This window comes from Tyto alba, unplaced genomic scaffold (assembly GCF_018691265.1).
Source record: "Tyto alba isolate M040663 unplaced genomic scaffold, T.alba_DEE_v4.0 Super-Scaffold_7, whole genome shotgun sequence".
In the NCBI taxonomy this organism is placed as follows: Eukaryota; Metazoa; Chordata; class Aves; order Strigiformes; family Tytonidae; genus Tyto; species Tyto alba.
Window position 1 is genome coordinate 7,022,425 of NW_024881328.1, and position 19,184 is coordinate 7,041,608.

The 19,184-nt window shown below is 42.7% G+C and overlaps 1 protein-coding gene across 1 annotated transcript in view; it reads left to right on the plus strand.

The window, feature by feature from the left end:
- Positions 1-5,102: 5,102 nt before the first annotated feature.
- Positions 5,103-19,184, plus strand: part of NXPH2 (neurexophilin 2) — a 40,233-nt gene continuing 26,151 nt past the window's right edge. Inside the window, exon 1 of the mRNA XM_033003166.2 lies at positions 5,103-5,590. Coding sequence (XP_032859057.2) covers positions 5,165-5,590 — 426 coding nt within the window. The 5' untranslated portion in view covers positions 5,103-5,164. The remainder of the gene's footprint in view (positions 5,591-19,184) is intronic.

Below are 19,184 nucleotides of genomic sequence, written 5' to 3' on the forward strand. Positions count from 1 at the left end.
TTTTCACCTGTTTTGATTTTTTTTTCAGAAAGGGAGATTTTTCTAGGATGATGACTATTTCATTACCTGCCTTTGATTAGGTTACTGATTTTCTAAATGAATTAAATAGAGTCATCTATCAGGACTTCAATCAAAATATGATTGGATGTCATGTGGGAAAATAATTAAATAGGCTGAAGAAGGTGATTAGGAAAAAGTTGTGAAGAGGGTAAGGTATGGTTTAACAGGTTGCATAAGTGGTCTGGAAAGAAATAACTAATAGAGTTCATCAAAGATTGATCTTGGGACCACTACTATTCAATAAATTAATTAGCAATTCCAGCATAAAATTTAGGACCTTGCTATTGAAATATGCTGCTGACACAGAACCTGTAAGCAGTTAGTAGTGTGAAGGATCTGGATAACATATTGGAACTGGAACAACAGAGAGAAAATATAAATGTGATGTATTCTTGAACAGGAAAATGCCATACCACCATGTATCAGTGTACTGGGTTTGCACGGCAAGGTTTTGTTAGCGGGGGGTACAGGGGTGGCTTCTGTGAGAAGCTGCCAGCAGCTTCCCCCGTGCCCGATGGAGCCAACGCCAGCCGGCTCCGAGACGGACCCGCCGCTGGCCAAGGCCGAGCCCAGCAGCGACGGTGGCAGCACCTCTGGGATCGTGTATTTAAGAAGGGGGAAAAGAAAACTCTGCAGCTGGAGAGAGGAGTGAGAATATGTGAGAGCAACGAGCGTGCAGACACCGAGGTCGGGAAGCAGGAGGGGCAGGAGGGGCTGCAGGGGCCGGAGCAGAGATTCCCCTGCAGCCCGTGGGGCAGCCCATGGCGAGGCAGGCTGTGCCCTGCACCCAGGGAGGTCCAGGGGGGAGCAGATGCCCACCTGCAGCCCGGGGAGGACCCCACGCCAGAGCAGGGGGATGTGCCCAAAGGAGGCCGGGACCCCGTGGGAAGCCCAGGCTGGAGCAGGCTCCTGGCAGGACCTGCGGCCCCGTGGAGAGAGGAGCCCACGCTGGAGCAGGTTTGCTGGCAGGAGCTGTGACCCCGTGGGGGACCCACGCTGGAGCAGTCTGCTCCTGGAGGGTGCACCCCGTGGGAGGGACCCACGCTGGAGCAGTTCTGAAGAGCTGCAGCCCGTGGGCAGGACTCCCGTGGGAGAAGTTCATGGAGGACTGTCTCCCGGGGGAGGGACCCCACGCTGGAGCAGGGGCAGAGTGTGAGGAGTCCTCCCCCTGAGGAGGAGGGAGCCGCAGAGACAAGGGGTGAGGAACTGACCACAACCCCCATTCCCCGTCCCCCTGCGCCGCTGGCGGGGAGGAGGGAGAGAAATCGGGAGTGAAGTTGAGACCAGGAAGAAGGGAGGGGTGGGGGAAGGTGTTTTTTTAAGATTTGGTTTATTTCTCATTATCTTACTCTGATTTGATTGGTAGTAAATTAAATTATTTTTTTTCCCCAAGTCAGGTCTGTTTTGCCCATGACGGTAATTGCTGAGTGATCTCCCTGTCCTTACCTTGACCCACCATCCTTTAGTTATATTTCCTCTCCCCTGTCCAGCTGAGGAGGGGATTGACAGAGCAGTTTTGGTGGGCACCTGGCATCCAGCCAGGGTCAACCCACCACAATCAGAGAATATATTTCCAACAGAGATAGATTAGGCATTAATGATATTCCACAAGACTGCTAACATCTAAATTTGGATGTTCACCCACATTCAAAAAAGATTAATACCAATAGGAATAGGCAGAAGAAAAGTTTTACTAGGCTAACACAGGAAATGGAGTGCTATTGCCTGAGATTGCCTGGCTCACATAATTAATAAAATTTGAGAGGGAATCTGTACCTTATAATTTTTTTCAGTTACACATTGTCAGAAGGAGGAAGAAGAGCTCATGAAGATAAGGCAGTAACTGCAAAAGGACAGCTGTGCATAAAACCAGGTATGAAATACAGTAAATCTGGAAACTAGAAGTTAGAAGAAGGTTTCCAAATGCCGGAGGAGTGAATTTTTGGAACAGCTTCCTAATTCAGTGTGGGACTCCCCAGACTCCTAACTAGCTAATTTAAAGACAGATCTTGAAGAGTTTCCAAAAAGAACCACACTGCCCTGTCTGCAGTCATGGGAGACAGACTGAATGGCACAGGCAGCTTTTTCCAGTTCAGTGTTCCTAAGATTTGGAAACAGTGAGGAGTCTAAGAAGAGCAAAGGTTGATGTCAGTGTTTTAAGTTAACTGAAAGGAATGAGATTTGAGAATTGAATTGAGGTAGAATGACAGATGGGTTTGATGCTAACTATAGGTTTTACTTGTTTGTCTATAAATTACTTGATAAAGGTATAAAAATTACTATTGACTTTGTGCACAATCATTAGAGATCATGTGTTAATCAGATATTTTTCACTGTCTTGTAGCAGCCAAGATGGTTTAGTAGGACCCTGAGCTCTTAGTTTATTTTTTTCCACAGCTGGCTCATCAATCCATTCCTAGAGAGATCAGGATTACTTCCTGCAGTATACTCAGTTGTTTCCGGAGATGAACCAACTATTTGTTATTGTGACTTAAAATTAGACCAGAAAATTTTCCCTTCCACATTTAAATGACGTTTGAAGATCATGCTAACATGCCAAAGCAAGGGAATGCAAATCTCCGGCCTAACATTCAGTTTTTAAACAACACTTCTGTGACTTTTCTGGGAAGTAATTCAAATAACAATAATACTTATCACTACTGTGCATGGTGCTTTTCATCTTCAAAGCGCTTTACAAATATTTACTGCTAGTTAATCTGGAAAAAGTATGATTTTAAGGCCAGCTTCTGATAGCTTGTGTGACAAAGTTAATGTCATTTAAATCGAGTCTGTTTGTATTTAATAGGATAGAACTACAGTACTTTAGTTTAAACACTATTGTTCCATTAAAAGCCAATTACAGAAATTCAGCTTTCCTTGAATTTATAGAGCACAGCTTTTCATTTTAAAAAAGATCTATCTAAACACTTCATCCGAATTTAGTCTTCATAATTCTAACTAATTGCATAACAGTCTTTTCACCCGGCTGCATAATGCAATTCGTTATGAGGAAATAAAACCCTGGCGCCGCTCTTGCGGGCAGTTCCGCCTGCGAGCAGCAGATAGCGCTCAAGATGTTTCCATTTATTAGAAGGACCCGAGATGGGACAAACTCCGATTTACCTGGCTCATCCCCGCACCGGGTGCTCAATCCCAGAGCCTCGCTCAGCAAAGCAGGGCGCTTCCTTGCAGTCGAGCCAATAACGGGTTCATTAACATCTGCAAAAAACCCTTAATTTCAGTACCATCGAAAATACCACCTTTCGATACTACACATATCCATAGCGGCATTTAGCTATTTTTTATCCAGGATGTAAAGGCAACTTTGGGAGTTAAATTCTAGTAGGGAAATCCTAACGTACTTTATGCTCATCGTTCTATATTAAAAATAATATCAAATGCTAGCACAACAGGTTGAAAACTACTAAAATGAACACTTTAAGAATAAATTTTAAATAGTGCTACAAAAAGTAACCCCATGAATTACACTGTAATATATTGACTCAGGGACAATCACTGTCTCAGTTTTTTCTCTGAATCTCTGGATCCGCTGCAAATGAACCCATTTTAGAGTTGTTTGGTTTATATGTAGTTTTCTTTGCTATAGATCAAGCACCTCTTCTGAACCCAAATGAGAGAACACGATTCATGGCTTGATTGCATCTACATTACATGTTTTATGAGACACTTAGCAGCAGAGCTAGGAAGGGGATATAACAGCTAAATAACCACAATCATTATCTGGTAAGATCATGGCTGCACTCACGTGCAATGAAAGGGCTTGCAAAGCTCTTTCCACTAGCAAGGATTTTAGTGGTTGAAAATACAAAGGTAGTCAAAATGTAACCTGAACACGGACGCAGTTAGAAGACGAGACAGGGCAACCGAGAATGAAGAGGAAACTAATCTGCGAATGGCAGGCAGGGTTTGGAAACCGAAACCGCCACCTCCAGTTCAGCCCAGTGGCAGAGAGCTGCCGTATCACATCACACCTGAATTACCGATTAGCAAACACCGGCGCTGCCAGGATGGGCGCAGCCCTTTCTGTTGCAGGTCAGGGTGCTGCCACCTCAATGCCAGCCTGCGTGGGAGCCATGTGTGCCGAACGTGGACGTGGGCTCCCTTTTGAACCCGGCTTCCCGCACTCAAAACTCTTTATTTCCCCTTTCCAGGCTGCTGCATTGCAAGGTTGTCACTCCTGCAGCTCGAAAGCACAGGAACAAAAGTTTCAGGCAGCTCACGCTTATCCCAAAAATGGGTCTGGAGTGTATACGTTATTAAATGGGTATAGCCTGAGGGTGGCTTCTTTGGAGACAGATTCTCCAGCCCTCTGGGCTCCCAGCACACCCGGGTGCCATTACCCGGGCCCCGCTTGCCTCGCAGCCCCAGCAGTTCCGCTCTTCCCCGCTCCCCCGCGCAGCCCAAGCCCCACACGAGAAGCCCACTCGAACTCGATCCTGTCCCCACAGCCGCTCGTGGGGACGCCGTCCCCAGCTGACAGACGTGGCATCCCCAGGGCAGGTTGAAGGGCCCGGCCGTCCCGCCACGCCTCCTCACCGCTGGGGAGAAGAAACACGCTGAGTTTCCCCACGCGGGCCACAGCTGCCCACCCGTGTGCGGGCGCCAGGTCCACCCGAAGGAGATGGGGCTGTGGCAGTGGGTTTGCTATAAAAACGGGGCCGGGGGAGGGCGTGGACGTTGAGTCGAACCCTTCACCTGCCTCTCCTCGCACCCCAGAGCGGGAAGCCAGCGGCAGGGCCGAGGCTCCCTGAGGGGAGGCAGCGCCGAGGTCTCTTCCCCAGCGGCGACGCCAGCGCCCGGCCCCGAGAACCGCCATTTCCCCCCCCCCCCCCCCACCAGGGTAGGGCGCCGGGGGGTGGCTGCGGGCGGAGGAGGGGCCGCCGAGTCTTTAAACTTTACCGGGGAGGGCCCGGGGCAGCGGGGTCTCCTCAGCTCCCGGCGGGGACGCGCCGCCCTCCTCCTTCTCCTCCACACCCCCCCCCCCCCCCCACACACACACACGCTCCCTCCTCCCGCCAGCGGCTCTCCACAACTTTGGGTAGTATCATGGCAGGCAGCGGGGCGGCGAGCTTCGGCCGCCGGCATGCCGCCGCGCCGCCGGTTCGCTGCGGGCTGTGAGGGGGGGTGTCCCCCTCCCCGCCCCCGCGGGGGGTGCCGCGGCCGCCCGGCCCGGCAGCGCCGCCGCCTTCCCGCCTTCTTCTTCTTCTTCTTCTTCCCGCCTCTCGCCCGCCATGGCCGCCCGCCGAGCCGAGCGGCGCGGCAGTGCCGGGGTCTCGCCGCTGCCTGCCAGCGCCCCGTGAGGGGGGACAAGCAGCGGGGCGGTGTGTCCCTGCGCTCAGTCCTGCCCGCCCCCCCCCCCCCCCCCCACCCGCCTCCTCCTCCTCCTCCTCCTCCCCGGAGCCGGAGATGTGCGAGACCCACGCGAGGGGAGTCGCCTCCTAGACCGGCAGCCAGGATGGTGCACCTGCAGCCCCTGCCCCTCGTCGTGGTCCAGGGCGTCCTCCAGCTCGTAAGTCTCCTTCTCCTCTCCCCCCCTGCCGCAAGACTTTTTTTTTTGGGGAGGGGGGGACCCGCGCCCTTCCCGCCCCGGGGAGGGCGGCAGGCGCAGCCTCTTTTGGAGGCAGAGGCAGGGCTCGCTCCGAGCAGCCCTCACCACACCGGCGGGCAGCCTCCCACAGCCCCACACCTATTTTTATCAATCTCTTATTTTTTTGGTGGTTGTTGTTTCTTTTTTGTTTGTTTGGGTTTTTTTTTTTTTGTTTGTTTGTTTGTTTGGTTTTTTTTTTCAGCGGGTCAGCTCTTTTCTGCACGTTTGCCGCTCGGGGCGGGGGGTTGTTTGGGACCGCGGGGCACTGAGGTGCCCGAGCAAAGAGGGGGGGCCGGGAACCACCCGAAACCGGCCTTCCCCAAAAGTTTTCCAGCTGTCCTCAAGTGCCTCTTCCCGTCGTGTAGGTAGAGTCACCCGCGCTTTGAACGCTCCCTCCTCACTCTCGCCTTGCTGCAGCGCACGCGAGGGGGTTTCTTAATTTGGGGTATAAACGGCCGCACACGCCGGTGGGATGCTACGTGTCCCCCCCGCGTGTGGTGGTGGGGAATGTGGAGGGGGGGGCCCTGACGCGGTGACCAGGTGAAATGCAGAGTTCAGAACTCAAAGCTGTGCAGGGGAGGGAAGCAAAGCGGGAGACAGGTACGTGAAGAGCACAACTTCTGCCTAAATCAGCAGATTGCCTCGTTTGTGGGGCACCGAGGGTAGAGAACGAATGGTCTAAATTGCATTTGCAAAAGAGTTTGGCTATCTTCACTTTAGTAAGTGCTATTAAAATGTTATTTGGACATTATATTGAAGGAGGTTTGTTTTTACTCCCTTAATTACCTCTGATTGGTGCTGCAAAAGTTATGCCTCTCTTCCCCAGCTGCCTTGTATCTGAAAGTTTGTCACTGTAGTCAATAGGGAGTGTATAATAAACCTTGAAGGGATTAAACACCCTCTTTAAGAACTGGAGTCTAATATTACAGCGTGAGTTGATTGATTAGTTTTTGAGGAAGCTTATGTCAAATTCTAATCCGGTTTTGGATTGTGCTTGTCGTGTAATGTTTTTTTGCTCCAGCACTTTATCATAGCAATGAAGTAGCGAGCTGCAGTCCTGCGATAAGGCACACATTTCTTTCACACTCCTATCCTTTTGGACAAGAAAAGGCTGTTTACATTCTTCACATTCTTGCAGCCCAGTTTCCAGCTAAACAATGCGCAGGGGTGCGAGATGGGAAAGGAAAGCAGCAAATGGATTACAAAGTTGCTGAGCAGAAGGGAACTAAATAAAAACATTTCTTCCTCACACCTACAACCTCTCACATTCGCTCACACCCTCCTTTTTGTTATTGTGCTTTTTTTGTTTGTGTTTTTTTCTTTGTTTTTTTTTTTTGTTTTTTTTGTGTGTGTGTTTTTTGAAACGGGTATCAAAGGGATTGATTGAAACTTGTATCGACAGGGATCGGGTTTGTTACACAATGTTTTATGGATGATGTGGGAAGTTGGATGCTGTGGTTTCACATGCCTTGAAAGAAGGCTAAATACTAAAGAAGCAAAGTTGCTGTCTTGAATCAAACAAAAATCATACATCGTCAGTGCAGGTTTTAAGGTGGATGTGGCACTCGGCTCACCTAGGAGTATTCATTTTTTCTGCTTTCTTTATACACAAACCGGTGAAGTTTTGGAATCAAGTAGTTTTATAGGTTACATAAATTAGTTTAAATAATAAATTAAAGCAAAATGAACATGTGTGAGATTTTGGAGTCATTTTAGGTATACCTATCAATGCTAATCTATTACTGAAAAGCTATGTAAATACGTTTTGGCACACTATTACTAGAACATCTGGTTAAAGTTACAGCTTATTATAAATTGAGTTGAGAAATATTTGATGTTGGTGCTAATATGCTGAATACAAGTCTCTGTGCTACTCTTTGTTTTCTGGCCAGTATTTGGAGGGTCTTGTGGCTTCCTGGAATGTAATTAACAGTTTTAGCAGGCAGGCATTGGTAGTACTAATTCCTGACTCTTTTTTTTTTTTTTTTTTTTTTTTAGCCAAAGATCAAAGTGGTCAATATTAATACAACACTAAAGGCTACAGCATTTCAGCCAAGAAAGAAAAATGTTGCATTCAGTGCTGCAATCAGCAGCATTCTAGTAACACAGAAATGCTACCATCAAACCCTTCCTGATGGTGCAATCTTATTCTTTTATGAAATCAGAGATGTTAGAATGCAGAATATTTTGGCATTGCATTTTAGTGGGGGTAGAAGTACTTTTTAAATTAGATTTAACTTCAAATGCTTGCTTGGCTTTCAAATACCAAAGTGTCTTACCTACTTACCTACTTCTTACATGCATAAATGTAGGTTAAAAACCATGTAAAACTTCACGAATTCGAGGAGGTGCTAAGGATTATGGCAGACAATCTCACTGAATTTCTGAAAGCAGGTGGTTGATTATATGCTGTACCTAATATTGATCAATCAGAAGTTCATGTTTAGTACTTAATAGAGTGTGGATGTATTTTTGTAGCATGTTCCTGGATTATTATTTTGATTAATAGATGGTTTACCAGTATGCATGCACAATGAACACATACATATTTCTTAAACTACTTTGCATATTTGGGCATATTAAACAGTAAGGAAGCCTGCTGTTGAGTCAGGTTAAGATGCTAACTTGTTTCTGTATAAATGCATTCATTTTAGATGTCAGGTTTACCTTACATTGTCAATATAGATCAAAACCATAATTTGCAATGCACAGTCAGTATGTCTGGGCCGTTATTGATAAGACAACCAAAAATTTTTGTATAATCATTAGTAGGTACTCTTGCTTTCCTATTAATTTTCAGTTAAGCTTTCAATTGTCACATAATTGCTGAATGCCCTGTTAGTTATGTCTCTACAAATAATGGAGTTCTACATGTTAGAAATTAAAAAGACCGAAATATTAAGATTATATTGTTTATAGTATGTCTGCTAGTGTTTTGTTAAGTTAGCTTTAAATGTCTTAAAGGGAGGGGTGCTTCTGTTACCTCCCTGGGAATATTATTTGTTATTTAAAAAAAAAAAATGTTGTTAGTATCCTGTATTTTCTTTTCCTGTTATTAATTTGCACCTTTAAAATGTCATGTTTCAGAGCATTGTTTAAAATAGCTTATATGAGGTCTTCAAAATGTATAGCATTTCCATCTTTCCTTTAAGAAAGAACGGGGGGGGGGGGGAGGGAAAATTGCTGTATACAGGGTTTGAATAAAGAAGCAGAGTTTGCTTTAGGTATAGATAGCTAGTATAGCCACTACTTTCTCTTTGTCTTGGCAAGGTATAATTACAGAAACACAGACAGGACCTGTGGTTCTGTAGGGTAATCGGGCACCTTAACTATTTGTTTATTCTTACATCTTTGCGGTCTGAATTTAAGAAAGGATTACAGCTTATTTTCTAGTGCCTATAGTTAAAGTTGCATCAACATTCCTATCAAGAAACTCTCTTCTAACATTATCATTGGGCAGAGTTGTCACCATGTTAGAAACCCAGGTATCAATTATTTTACTAACCCTTAAAAGCAGTTCATTTTTTCCCAGTAGTGTTTTTATAGATGAGAAATAATTAGGAAAAAAGACAATGTTAAGATTTTTTTTCCACCAAGACTGAAGTATAACATTTGATATGAGTGAAATTAAATGATAGATTGTTTGTCTTGGACTTTTCAATGGCTAAAATTTTAAACTATAACAAAAACCAATTTGTCAGACAATGAAGCCAAAATTTCTACAGAGTTTTGGTTTGTTATTTTTTGATTTTGTTTCCATTTTTAATACAATTTAAGGTTCTTAGCAAGTTTTTGGCTGAAGTTATTATAATACAAAACGTTGATTAATAAGCAGAAATAGCTTGAAAACCAAGATAAAGCTGCATTCCCATTTAAAATATGTATACCATGTGAGGCATAGAAACACAGAGGTATGTTCCTCCTGGCTACTTCAAGTTTGTCTCTCTAGCCTTGCAAACGTGGTCTGTGTAACAAGCCCTTGCAGCAAGAATCAGAAATAGGCACCATTCAAAACTCTCAACTCTGTTTTGGAAAGGTAAATGCTTCCCTCTGGTCATCCTGAAATTCCAACCTTTTTAATTTTCAGGGAGATCTTTCTCATGAAATATACTGGGCCCAACATTTCATTTGGTTTATTTTGGTATTTTTCTCAATGCTGTAGGCATTGTAAGACTATATCTCATTCTTGTGTAATAAAGTAATATAAGTAACCCAAGGAATGCAGGAAGTTTGAAGTTGAAGACAGCTCAACAAATGCTGGTTTCAGCACTTTGAGAATTTGTTATCCCAAATGAGGAGTTATGTCTTAAGGTGGACAGGGCTAGGTTTAGTTTACATATGAGGTTAACGTGCAACACTAAACTCAACTTGTCCTTACGTCACGTCTTTTGACCTAGTTCTGTGGAATTGGTGACTGATATTTTGCAGTTTATTTGCAGGTTGAGAGGGACACAGAAAGGTTATAGATCCTGTTTAAAATCTGTACAGCAAGTCTGTTTGACTGATGTACAGTAGACCACAAGATATCCCAGGCTTCCCTAACACAGGGCACATAAAATCCAAGTGTCATTCTTTCCATCTGTAATATGGAAAGTATTTCTTTGTCATTGTAAAGCACTTTGAGAGCTACATGTCAGATGTGTGCTGTAAGTACTTCTCGTTACTAGTAGCTCAGTGTAACTGGCAGGGAAGCGAATCTGAAAGATTGGTGGAGTGCAAACACTATATTGGGATGCACTGATCAGTCCCACCTTTCAGTTTTGCTTCCTGAGCCTTGGTTTCTGCAAGAAGGGAACTTGAGCATGGGAGTCAAAAGGGAGCAGCGGAAAGCACTTGCTGATCTGGACATTCAGGTCATCAGAGAGGTGCAACTCTGCTCTAGATGCACCATATTTCTTCTAGACTGTTGAAAATTTTTCCCTTAACCAACACTTTACAAACAAAAATGCATGAGGGGAAGCAAGAGCATGGCATGGCACGGGAAGTGAGCACTGGGCTGGAAGTGTCACCGGGGTCCCAGCGATTCTGAGCCTGTGATCTGCGGGTGGGGTGTTAGCCTGTACTTGGCTCAAGTATTGAATGAGACGTGGTAATTTTGGGGCACTTCTGGTAAATAACTGCAATAAGGAAAGATCAGTGTTAGTCTATGCTGAATGGTTTTAAGACACAAGTTGTAATTCCATAGGTGTGGGTTGCATCTTCCACAGAATCAGAGCGAGCTGTTCCAGTGCTTAGGGAAGACAGTCTGAGTCTCACACGTACTTGATGTATTGAAACCAAATGCAGTGAGAAAAAAGGAAGAATTTTTTGCTTTTGTCACAAAATGTGGTATGCAACTATTTAAAATGTATACTTTGCAGGACAGTGCATTTGCTTTGCTAATCTGTCTTCTAATCCTGATTTTTGCCCACCTCTTTAACTCACCGCTTCTCTATACCCATTATAAAGCAAGAATACTGGCCTTGAAATCTTTACTAGATCAAATCTTTTAAAACTGGATCAAATCTTTCTCCAAATGTTTCTCCAACCCTGTTCATTGTTCCTGTTACATTTTCATTCTCTCAGTTTCCCACTATATTTGTAGCTGTAGTTTATTCAGTTTGTTTAAGTAGTTAAAGAATCAGTCAAAGAAAATAATAGGTGGACCTGCTAGGTAGGCTCTGCTTCCAGCAGAGCATCACTGCTCTTAAGTAAGTCCATGAGAGTCATGTTTCACCTTCTTGGAGTCCCTTCTCCCCAATTTAGCACTTTTCACACTTGCAGGTTTTCTCTGATACTGTATCTATACTCATCCCATTTATCAGTTGTTCCCTTGTGGCTCATGCTTCAGAAACTATTACTGTACCCCTGTAGCACTGAAAATGTGCTAGCATCTGTGCAGTGTCATGCAACACAGTCATGCCTACACGTCGAGTCACACACTTGGGATACACCCTGCATTAAATGAACCGACGGAGAAGCCTCAACACAAGGCTGCAGCCCAGGAGCCTGAACCTCATGGTGTGATGCCTCACACCATGCATGAAGCATGGGCTGGAGCCCCGGCATTTACCTGCTCCCAGACTCTACATACCAGGCACTTGGAATGCTGGAAAAAGATACGGGTGCTGTGCAGAAATATGGGAGTTGTCAGCACTCTGCCAGGTGAGCAAGAGATGGCACAGGGAGCAGGTAGATTAGTTCCTGGATGAATCGCACAAAATCTATAAGGACAGAACTTGGAAAACAATGTGAATTACTTTCCTGTAGGGAATCTCCTTGTGGGCTGGTGCTCTGTGTCAGCTATAAGCTCAGTTGCAGTTAATAAAGACATTATTTCAGGATTGGAAGGACGAGGAAACAAATTAAGAGTGGAGAGGAAATAAAGGGCTATGAGGATGGGTCCACAGTTAAGACTGAGTACTTTTGTCCTTGCAGCAGAGATTTCAATGCTGGCACGATGCTCTGCTCTCTCTGGAATGGCAGCACTTACTGTAAATACAGAATTTGAATGACTTGACTATAATTTAAGGTAGAACTAAAGAGCTGTAGTTCTTGAGATAGGTTTTCTCTTTTTCCAAACGATTGGTAGTAATAGAAGTTATTATTAGCAAGGAAGTGAAAAATGAAAGAATAGGGAGAAATAAAATAATAAAGCTAAGAATCTAATGTCTCTAAAATCAGGTTTTATATGCGTTGGGACCAATTATGGTTATTGTGTCATTACAGTGCAGGGTTGAGGCTACTTCAAATGCCCCAATTCTGCTTCTCCAGATCTAGCATGTTTGGTTTATGTTTATGATCAGTTGAGAATTTTCTGACTTTATAGTACTTGTTTTTGGTGATGACCAGGTATTTCTATTATCATGAATCACCAGAATAAACATAACCTTCATTTCATCTTACTGTACCCATTATCTAGGAAAATAAAACACTGTGCATAGAAGTGTTTCTATATTTGTTCTGTTATTATGTAGATTTAAGGGCTTTTTATGGTTCTGACAGAGGAGATGGCTGTGCTTGAGGCTGACCTTAAGGGAAAAAAAGAACAGGGACTTGGCTGAGGGAGTAAGAGGTGAATATGAGTGAAAGGAAGATGATGGAAATAAAACAGCCCTGTGGGCAGGTGGAGTGAACCTGAGCAGTTACTGCAGGAGGAGAGAGACAGACCGACCAGCAGTGACAAGGAATATCCCCACAGTAACAAGTTCTGAGTTTGAGAGGCTGTGGTGGGGCCTTTCTGCTGTTCTTTTTCCTACTGGAGAGAATCTGAGAGTGGGATTTTTCCAACCTGCCCTACAGTAGGGGAAAGCAAAGAAGGAAGGTTTTTGCTCTCTGACTTACCCATCTCTTTGACTGTACAAGGTCAAGAATCTAGTGATTGCTATGAGCAGCTCTGGGTACTGTTGCTGTTTTCATCCCATGAATGGGGATGGGGAACCACAAAGCTTAACACCCCAGGAGTGTAAAATATGGCACCTTGATTTTTTTTTCCTCTAGGGCTACCTGGCTCTTTTCTCCTTGCAAGCACCTGTTGTTTGCTCCTGTTCATTACATGTGTTTGGAAAGTTGGAACTGCTGTTCCCCATGGGGCTGAGAGGGTCTTGTGGCCAGTGATTTGTCTTCCAGCCTTCAGCTGTACCTGTGACTAATGAGTACCTCCTCCAGTCATGAGTGTACCTTCTTAGGTATTCCTAAGTTGAATTTCCTTCTTACTCCAAGCAGCTGGTTCTTAGAAGAAGAAACCTTCAGAGATTGTAGTACAGGAATAGGTACATAACAGTAGCTTTATAGTACGCAGTAGCTGGACTTCATGGTGCTTTATAATCAAGGTGTGTTACATGTCTGCCACCGTTATTTTGGGAAACCTAAGTAATGAAGACTGGTTCAACAGAAGAAAATAAAGCCTTGGGACACACTTATCAACTTCAGCTCCAGTAGACCAGAAGAATATTCCACATAACTGACCCTCTCAGTGGCCTGCCTCCATACAAATACAGAGGCAAGGATGAACTTTGACAGAGGAGAAGCTGGCTTCTGTGGTGTGTTTGCATCCATGGTGAATGACCAAATTAATTGACTTATTGCTTAGGATCTTAACGCAGTATTTTTTAGGTGGCACTGCACGCATTTCCAAGTTGGAAGTTAGTGCTGAACTACGTGTTTTCCTCAGATAAAATTCTAATGCACCTACATTTTAAAATGCAATAACACAATAGTTTGGTATTGTCTCCAAAAGACAAGAAAATATATAATAAGAGTATGTATTTAAAGTATAATAAACTGTATGTGGGTTCCAGTCATCTCGGAGCCACGTATTTAGAAATTGAGGAAATTTAGGGTTTGTACCAAAGAGAATATGTAAATGACAAGGAAATAACTTTATCCCTACCCTTAAGTGACACTCAAAACATAAAATATAAAAAATCCTCTTGAATATTTTTACAATATATTTCAATACAATTTCAGGCCAAAGTATAATCCTAATATATTTATTTAATATACTACAGGGCAGAAGTTGCATTGTGAGGCTGTGGTCTACAGGAGCACTTGGAAACTCCACTGTACTCCTTGGTTCATGGGGTTCGACCCAACTCCAGGCTGGTAATCGGATATGGTAGCACGAGTCAGAGCTAAATCTTGCTGAGAGACCAGATTGGCAAGGTTTAAACCTAAATATGTCTAAACAGCCTCCAGATTTAAATGCGGGAGAAACAACTGTATGACTGCTGGTGGTAGGCCATGTACATGTATGTTCCCATGTCTCAGAAAGTTAGAGTTGCGTGTGAGAAACTAAACTCCTTATTTCACAGATTTTAATGTTTAATTTCAGGATAACTATAAAATCTTCCTCTTGTACTTTATTAAAATCTCTCTAAGATATTCAGAAACAATAAAAAAAAAAAAAAAAAAGAAAAAGTTGGGAAGCAATATCTTAAGTTAAAGATGAAACTTCGATCTTCAAACATTTTTTTTAAGATTAAAGCACTGTAGCTGCTGAATCTGATCTTAATTTTCCAGTCACAGGGACATTTTCAGAGTGACATAATGTGGAGCAAGGAATGAAGCCCAGCCCTTCAGTTTCTTGAGCAAAGAGTGTGCCAGGGAGAAGGCTAAAGCTTGTGTTGTTTTCCACTCATTAAACTAACAAAATGCTAATCAGCTTTGTGGAAAGATTCGTAGTGGATAATGTTACTTCTGTCGCTGTGGCACCACTGGAAGAGTTATCAGGTGTGTTAGCCTGGGCCACTTTAAATTAGATGATTGAAACACGTATGTGACAGTCACTCACTAAATTGCACCTCACTTTCTTTTAAAACAGATTAGATTTTGTCCACTGGCTAATTTCAATTCTGTCACCATTCAAGACAAGGAAAAGACTGATGTTAAACTCCTTATCGGGTTGGGACAAATCCTGTGTTACGGCTGCAGTTCTATGCCAGACTCTGCTTCATCCTGCTGCTGAACTGCTGTGTAGTTTACAGTCATTAAATTAGTCTTCCAGTACTAGAAACATTCATTTTTGAGTTAATTTTGAATGAAACTCCATGTTCTTCTGTGCTGAATGACAAATCCATCAGTCTTCTTCATGTTCCCCTGGCTTGGGACTGCTCTCTGCTGTAAGGAGGTCTCTGGCCCTCCAGGGAGCTATTCTGAGCTGCACTCTGCCATGAGCTGCCTGCTTGCCACCTCTTTTTCTTCCTCCCTCCCTGCTCCATCCTCTTACAGTTTTTTCCAAGCAGAGGATGTCCAGCTCCTCTGAGAGAAGCAGCAGCTTCCTCACTTTCCTCTTCTTCTGCAGATGCCCACCTGATCCAAAGTACAGTAGCCAGGAGCAGGTAGAAAGACTACATTCCTTTCTACTACCCATCCTCTTTTTTATTTATTTATTTATTTAAAGGAAAGCATACTGTATTTGTACTGGAAACAAATTAAATAGAGCCACCTTTCAGGATCTGTTAGTGTTCATTAGTTCACCCCTTGCTGACAGCTGTCTGTCCCAACTCTGGTAGCAGATCAATCCAAAGGCTTTATCAGCTTTGAGTCCTAGGTTGTATAATGTACTTCTAGAGTGTTTCCATTTAAAATTGTCCATTTTTTTTTTTTAACTTGGTTGTTACAAGGCAAAAATCAGAGTGGATATCTACTATTAAAGCAAAAGACTAGAACATGATGTGGAGGCTGTCATGCTTTTTTTTTTTTACTTTTTTTTTTTTTGTTTTTTTTTTTTAAGAAACAAGTTTTACAGAACTGCAGATGCTATAGACACTGCACTATTTCTCTAAAAAGCCTATCTTTCCCTTCTGACACCCTCTCCCTATCAAGGTCTTGCTGTGGCTGGGAGCTCTGCTGTGTAAAATTTAGATCAAGACCAAGAGATACAACAAACTGCATTTCTACCACATTATCATTCTGGGGGCACAGAAGGATATTTTGTTTCATTATGCTTTCTCTCCTTCCCCCTACAGCCCAAAATCCTAGGATTTTTTTCTACAGTAGTTCTGGTGAAATCATGGCTGATGTTTTTCCTTAAAGTTCTTAAAAATTGGGAGAACCATTCTCATCCATTTCACTCTTTGAGCCTCTTCCTATTTTTCTTCTCACTGAAACTCAGTACATGCACCTAACTGAAGCTAGCTTAAAATAATACCAATGTAGTTGAGAGTCTGAGAGGAGAATAAATTCATTTTTGAGTTAGGACCTACTCGATTTAAAATAAATGTAAGAATGAAAAAAATATGACATACCTCATACTCAGATTCATTTTATGGTATTCACCCATAATCCTTTTATTCAGATATGCATGACCTATGTATTATCAGAAATGGACAGCCTAACACTGCTGTGACTAGGGAATTTAAATGCCACGTTTTATTTAACAAAACCTTTTTGTGGCTATTGGATGGGATCTGTTACTCTGCTTGCTTAGACTGAAGGTTCAGTGTTGCTGGTTTTAATACTTCATGTTGAACAATGGGGGAAGGAATGAATTTAAAATAGCTAACTTTGTATTTATGACTAAGAATGCCATTCTGCAGAAATTTGCTTTCTGGTGAGTTTGCAATATTCTTTCAATGAAGAGCATAGTTATATTTTTGGTGGAATAACAAGATTAATATGGTGAAAAATACAAGTATAATAGGTATTATATCTTTCTTCAGTTTTGATGGATTGGATTGCCTTGTCCAGTTCAGATTAACTGCTAGATCTATTTTTAATTGATGTCAATAAAGCTGGTAACTGTGAAGGAGATTCAGCTTTATGTTTTTACTTAGATATTAAAACTGTAGTCCTGATAACACAAACAAGTAGTCACTTAACTGACGTGTCCCATACCAGTGATATTAATATCCTTCTGTTCATTCAGGGAATATTGAGGTAAACTGTTCTGTGAGTGCCCTATGTCCCAATTTGTCTTACCCACTACAATTATTTAATAGAAATCAAATTATACTTGAGATCACCAGCTCTGTCAGTCTGATTGAAGTGCACAGAATGGTTGAACAGTTATTTGAGTGGGACTGACATACAGCTGGCGGGCAACAGCATCATGGGAAGCTTGATTTTCTTAGGAAATGGGCTTAAATAGTAGTTGAAACAGAAATTAGTCTAAAACCCAAAACACACCTGAGTCCCAATCAGAAGTTCACCAGGAGTTCCTGGGGTGGTCACATTTCGGGGTTTCGGTTGTTATTGTATAGACATGTAGAAGATACAAGAGACATTTTAATCTTTCCTTGGCTGTAATGAAAACATGGGCTACTGTATAATTCATTTTGTTCAGGCTCCTCTTCAAAATACTCAATAGGAAAAGTAGTAATCAATTTTAGTGCGACAAACAAAACCTACACAAATAAAGGTGGTGTGTTTTGTTTATTTTTTTTTTTCCCCTCGTTTCTTCAGTTTGATAATAACATCTTAACTAAATGTAGTCAAGAATTTTTCTACATTTCTGGAAAACTCAAAGTCATTAAAAGATAGTACAGAAGTTACCTATATTGCAGCTCTGAATTAAACACCTGCAGTTTCCATATGGTGCCTGAGAATGAGATTCAGTAAGCTCCCCACACAGAAGGAAGGGAGATACCTAGCAGGGTCCGGAGAAGAACAGAGCAGTAGTTTAAAATGTATCCCTTTTAGAAATTTCAGACCCTTCCTCTGGGTTGCAAGGATGCCTTCTTTCACTTAGACTAGCAGACCAGACTCTTTAAGGGAAGCTGGTTAGCCTGAGGTAGAGCAGCTTTTAATGACTAATGAATAAATAGGTGATAATATCTCCATTCTCTCTGTGCAAATAAGTCAGGCTTTATCCCCTAATTAAGGTAGCAGAAGGGAAAGTGAGCCCACATCTCTCAAGACGGTATCATATTTATCAAGGTAGACAGTATTCTACAGGAGGGTGCTCAATACTTACCCTCAAAGGGACTGAAAACTGTTTGAATCTACCTTTTGGAGGAAGAGAGAAAATAAGTGCAAATTTGGTTTGGGGGGGGGTGTCTTTTTTTTTTTTTTTTTTGGTGGGAAGTAGGATATGTATGTTCATATTCAGTGAAAGCAGGAAAGTAACTTTCTTCTCACATGTACCAGAAGAGGCACTTGCTCCTACAAGGAGACACGGGATTAAAAAAAAAAAAAAAAAAAAAAAAACAAAACAAAAAAAACGTAAAAACTAAACTAACCTAAAAAGTGGTGGAGGCATCACTGCAAGCGTTTTCCCCTTTTTCTGTGACCTTAGTCAAAGGTGTGTGAAAACCTAATCCTAGATTGGATCCTTCAACAGAAATCAGTGAAGGAGCACCTAGACTTGTATCCCAAGAGAGCCCACACAGGGGCTAGGAGCTCAGGTGTTTGCCCAGGCATGCTCCAAAACAAACTAAAGGGAATTTGCGTTCTTAAAACATAAAGACTACTTGGGTCATGTGTTGTAGTGCAGTTTTAGAGATTGTAGATTTAGGACCTAGGCATATTTTATGAATCTGTGGAAAAACTGTATTTGATGTCTCTCAAGGTCGCCCTGCTCTTTTGTGTTTTTCTGTAGCAGGTGGATACCAGGAAAAGCTCCCCAGTATCTTCCTGTGATGTAGGATTGCTCATGCTGAACACTTCCTAGTATTCTTCCTTAGTTTTTTTAGACAGTCCCATGATAATCCCTAGGAAGTTTCACAGCTGCTGATATCATATTGTTTAGTTTTTCCTAATACTATACACAATGTTTTCCTAATTTTTTCATGTTATGCTTAGCTATCTTCTTTTCTCTCGCTCTTGAGACACTTTGCTTTAGACTGCAGTATTTGCCTGTTCCTGGGGACCTTTTTCTCAAAGAACTTCAATGTTAGCATTCTGAGTCACAGCAAGTTTTACCTCTTTTCTACTGATCATGCGTGTTTGGAATAGCTTACATCTTTTTTTTTCTTCCCTCTTTCCTGTTGGTTTTCACAGAACATCTTAATGGAAAGATAACTGCAGTGCTGACCCCAACTTTTTAGGGTTAAAAGATGCTATCTAAGCATAAAGATTTCTTGGAGAATTTGGCAAT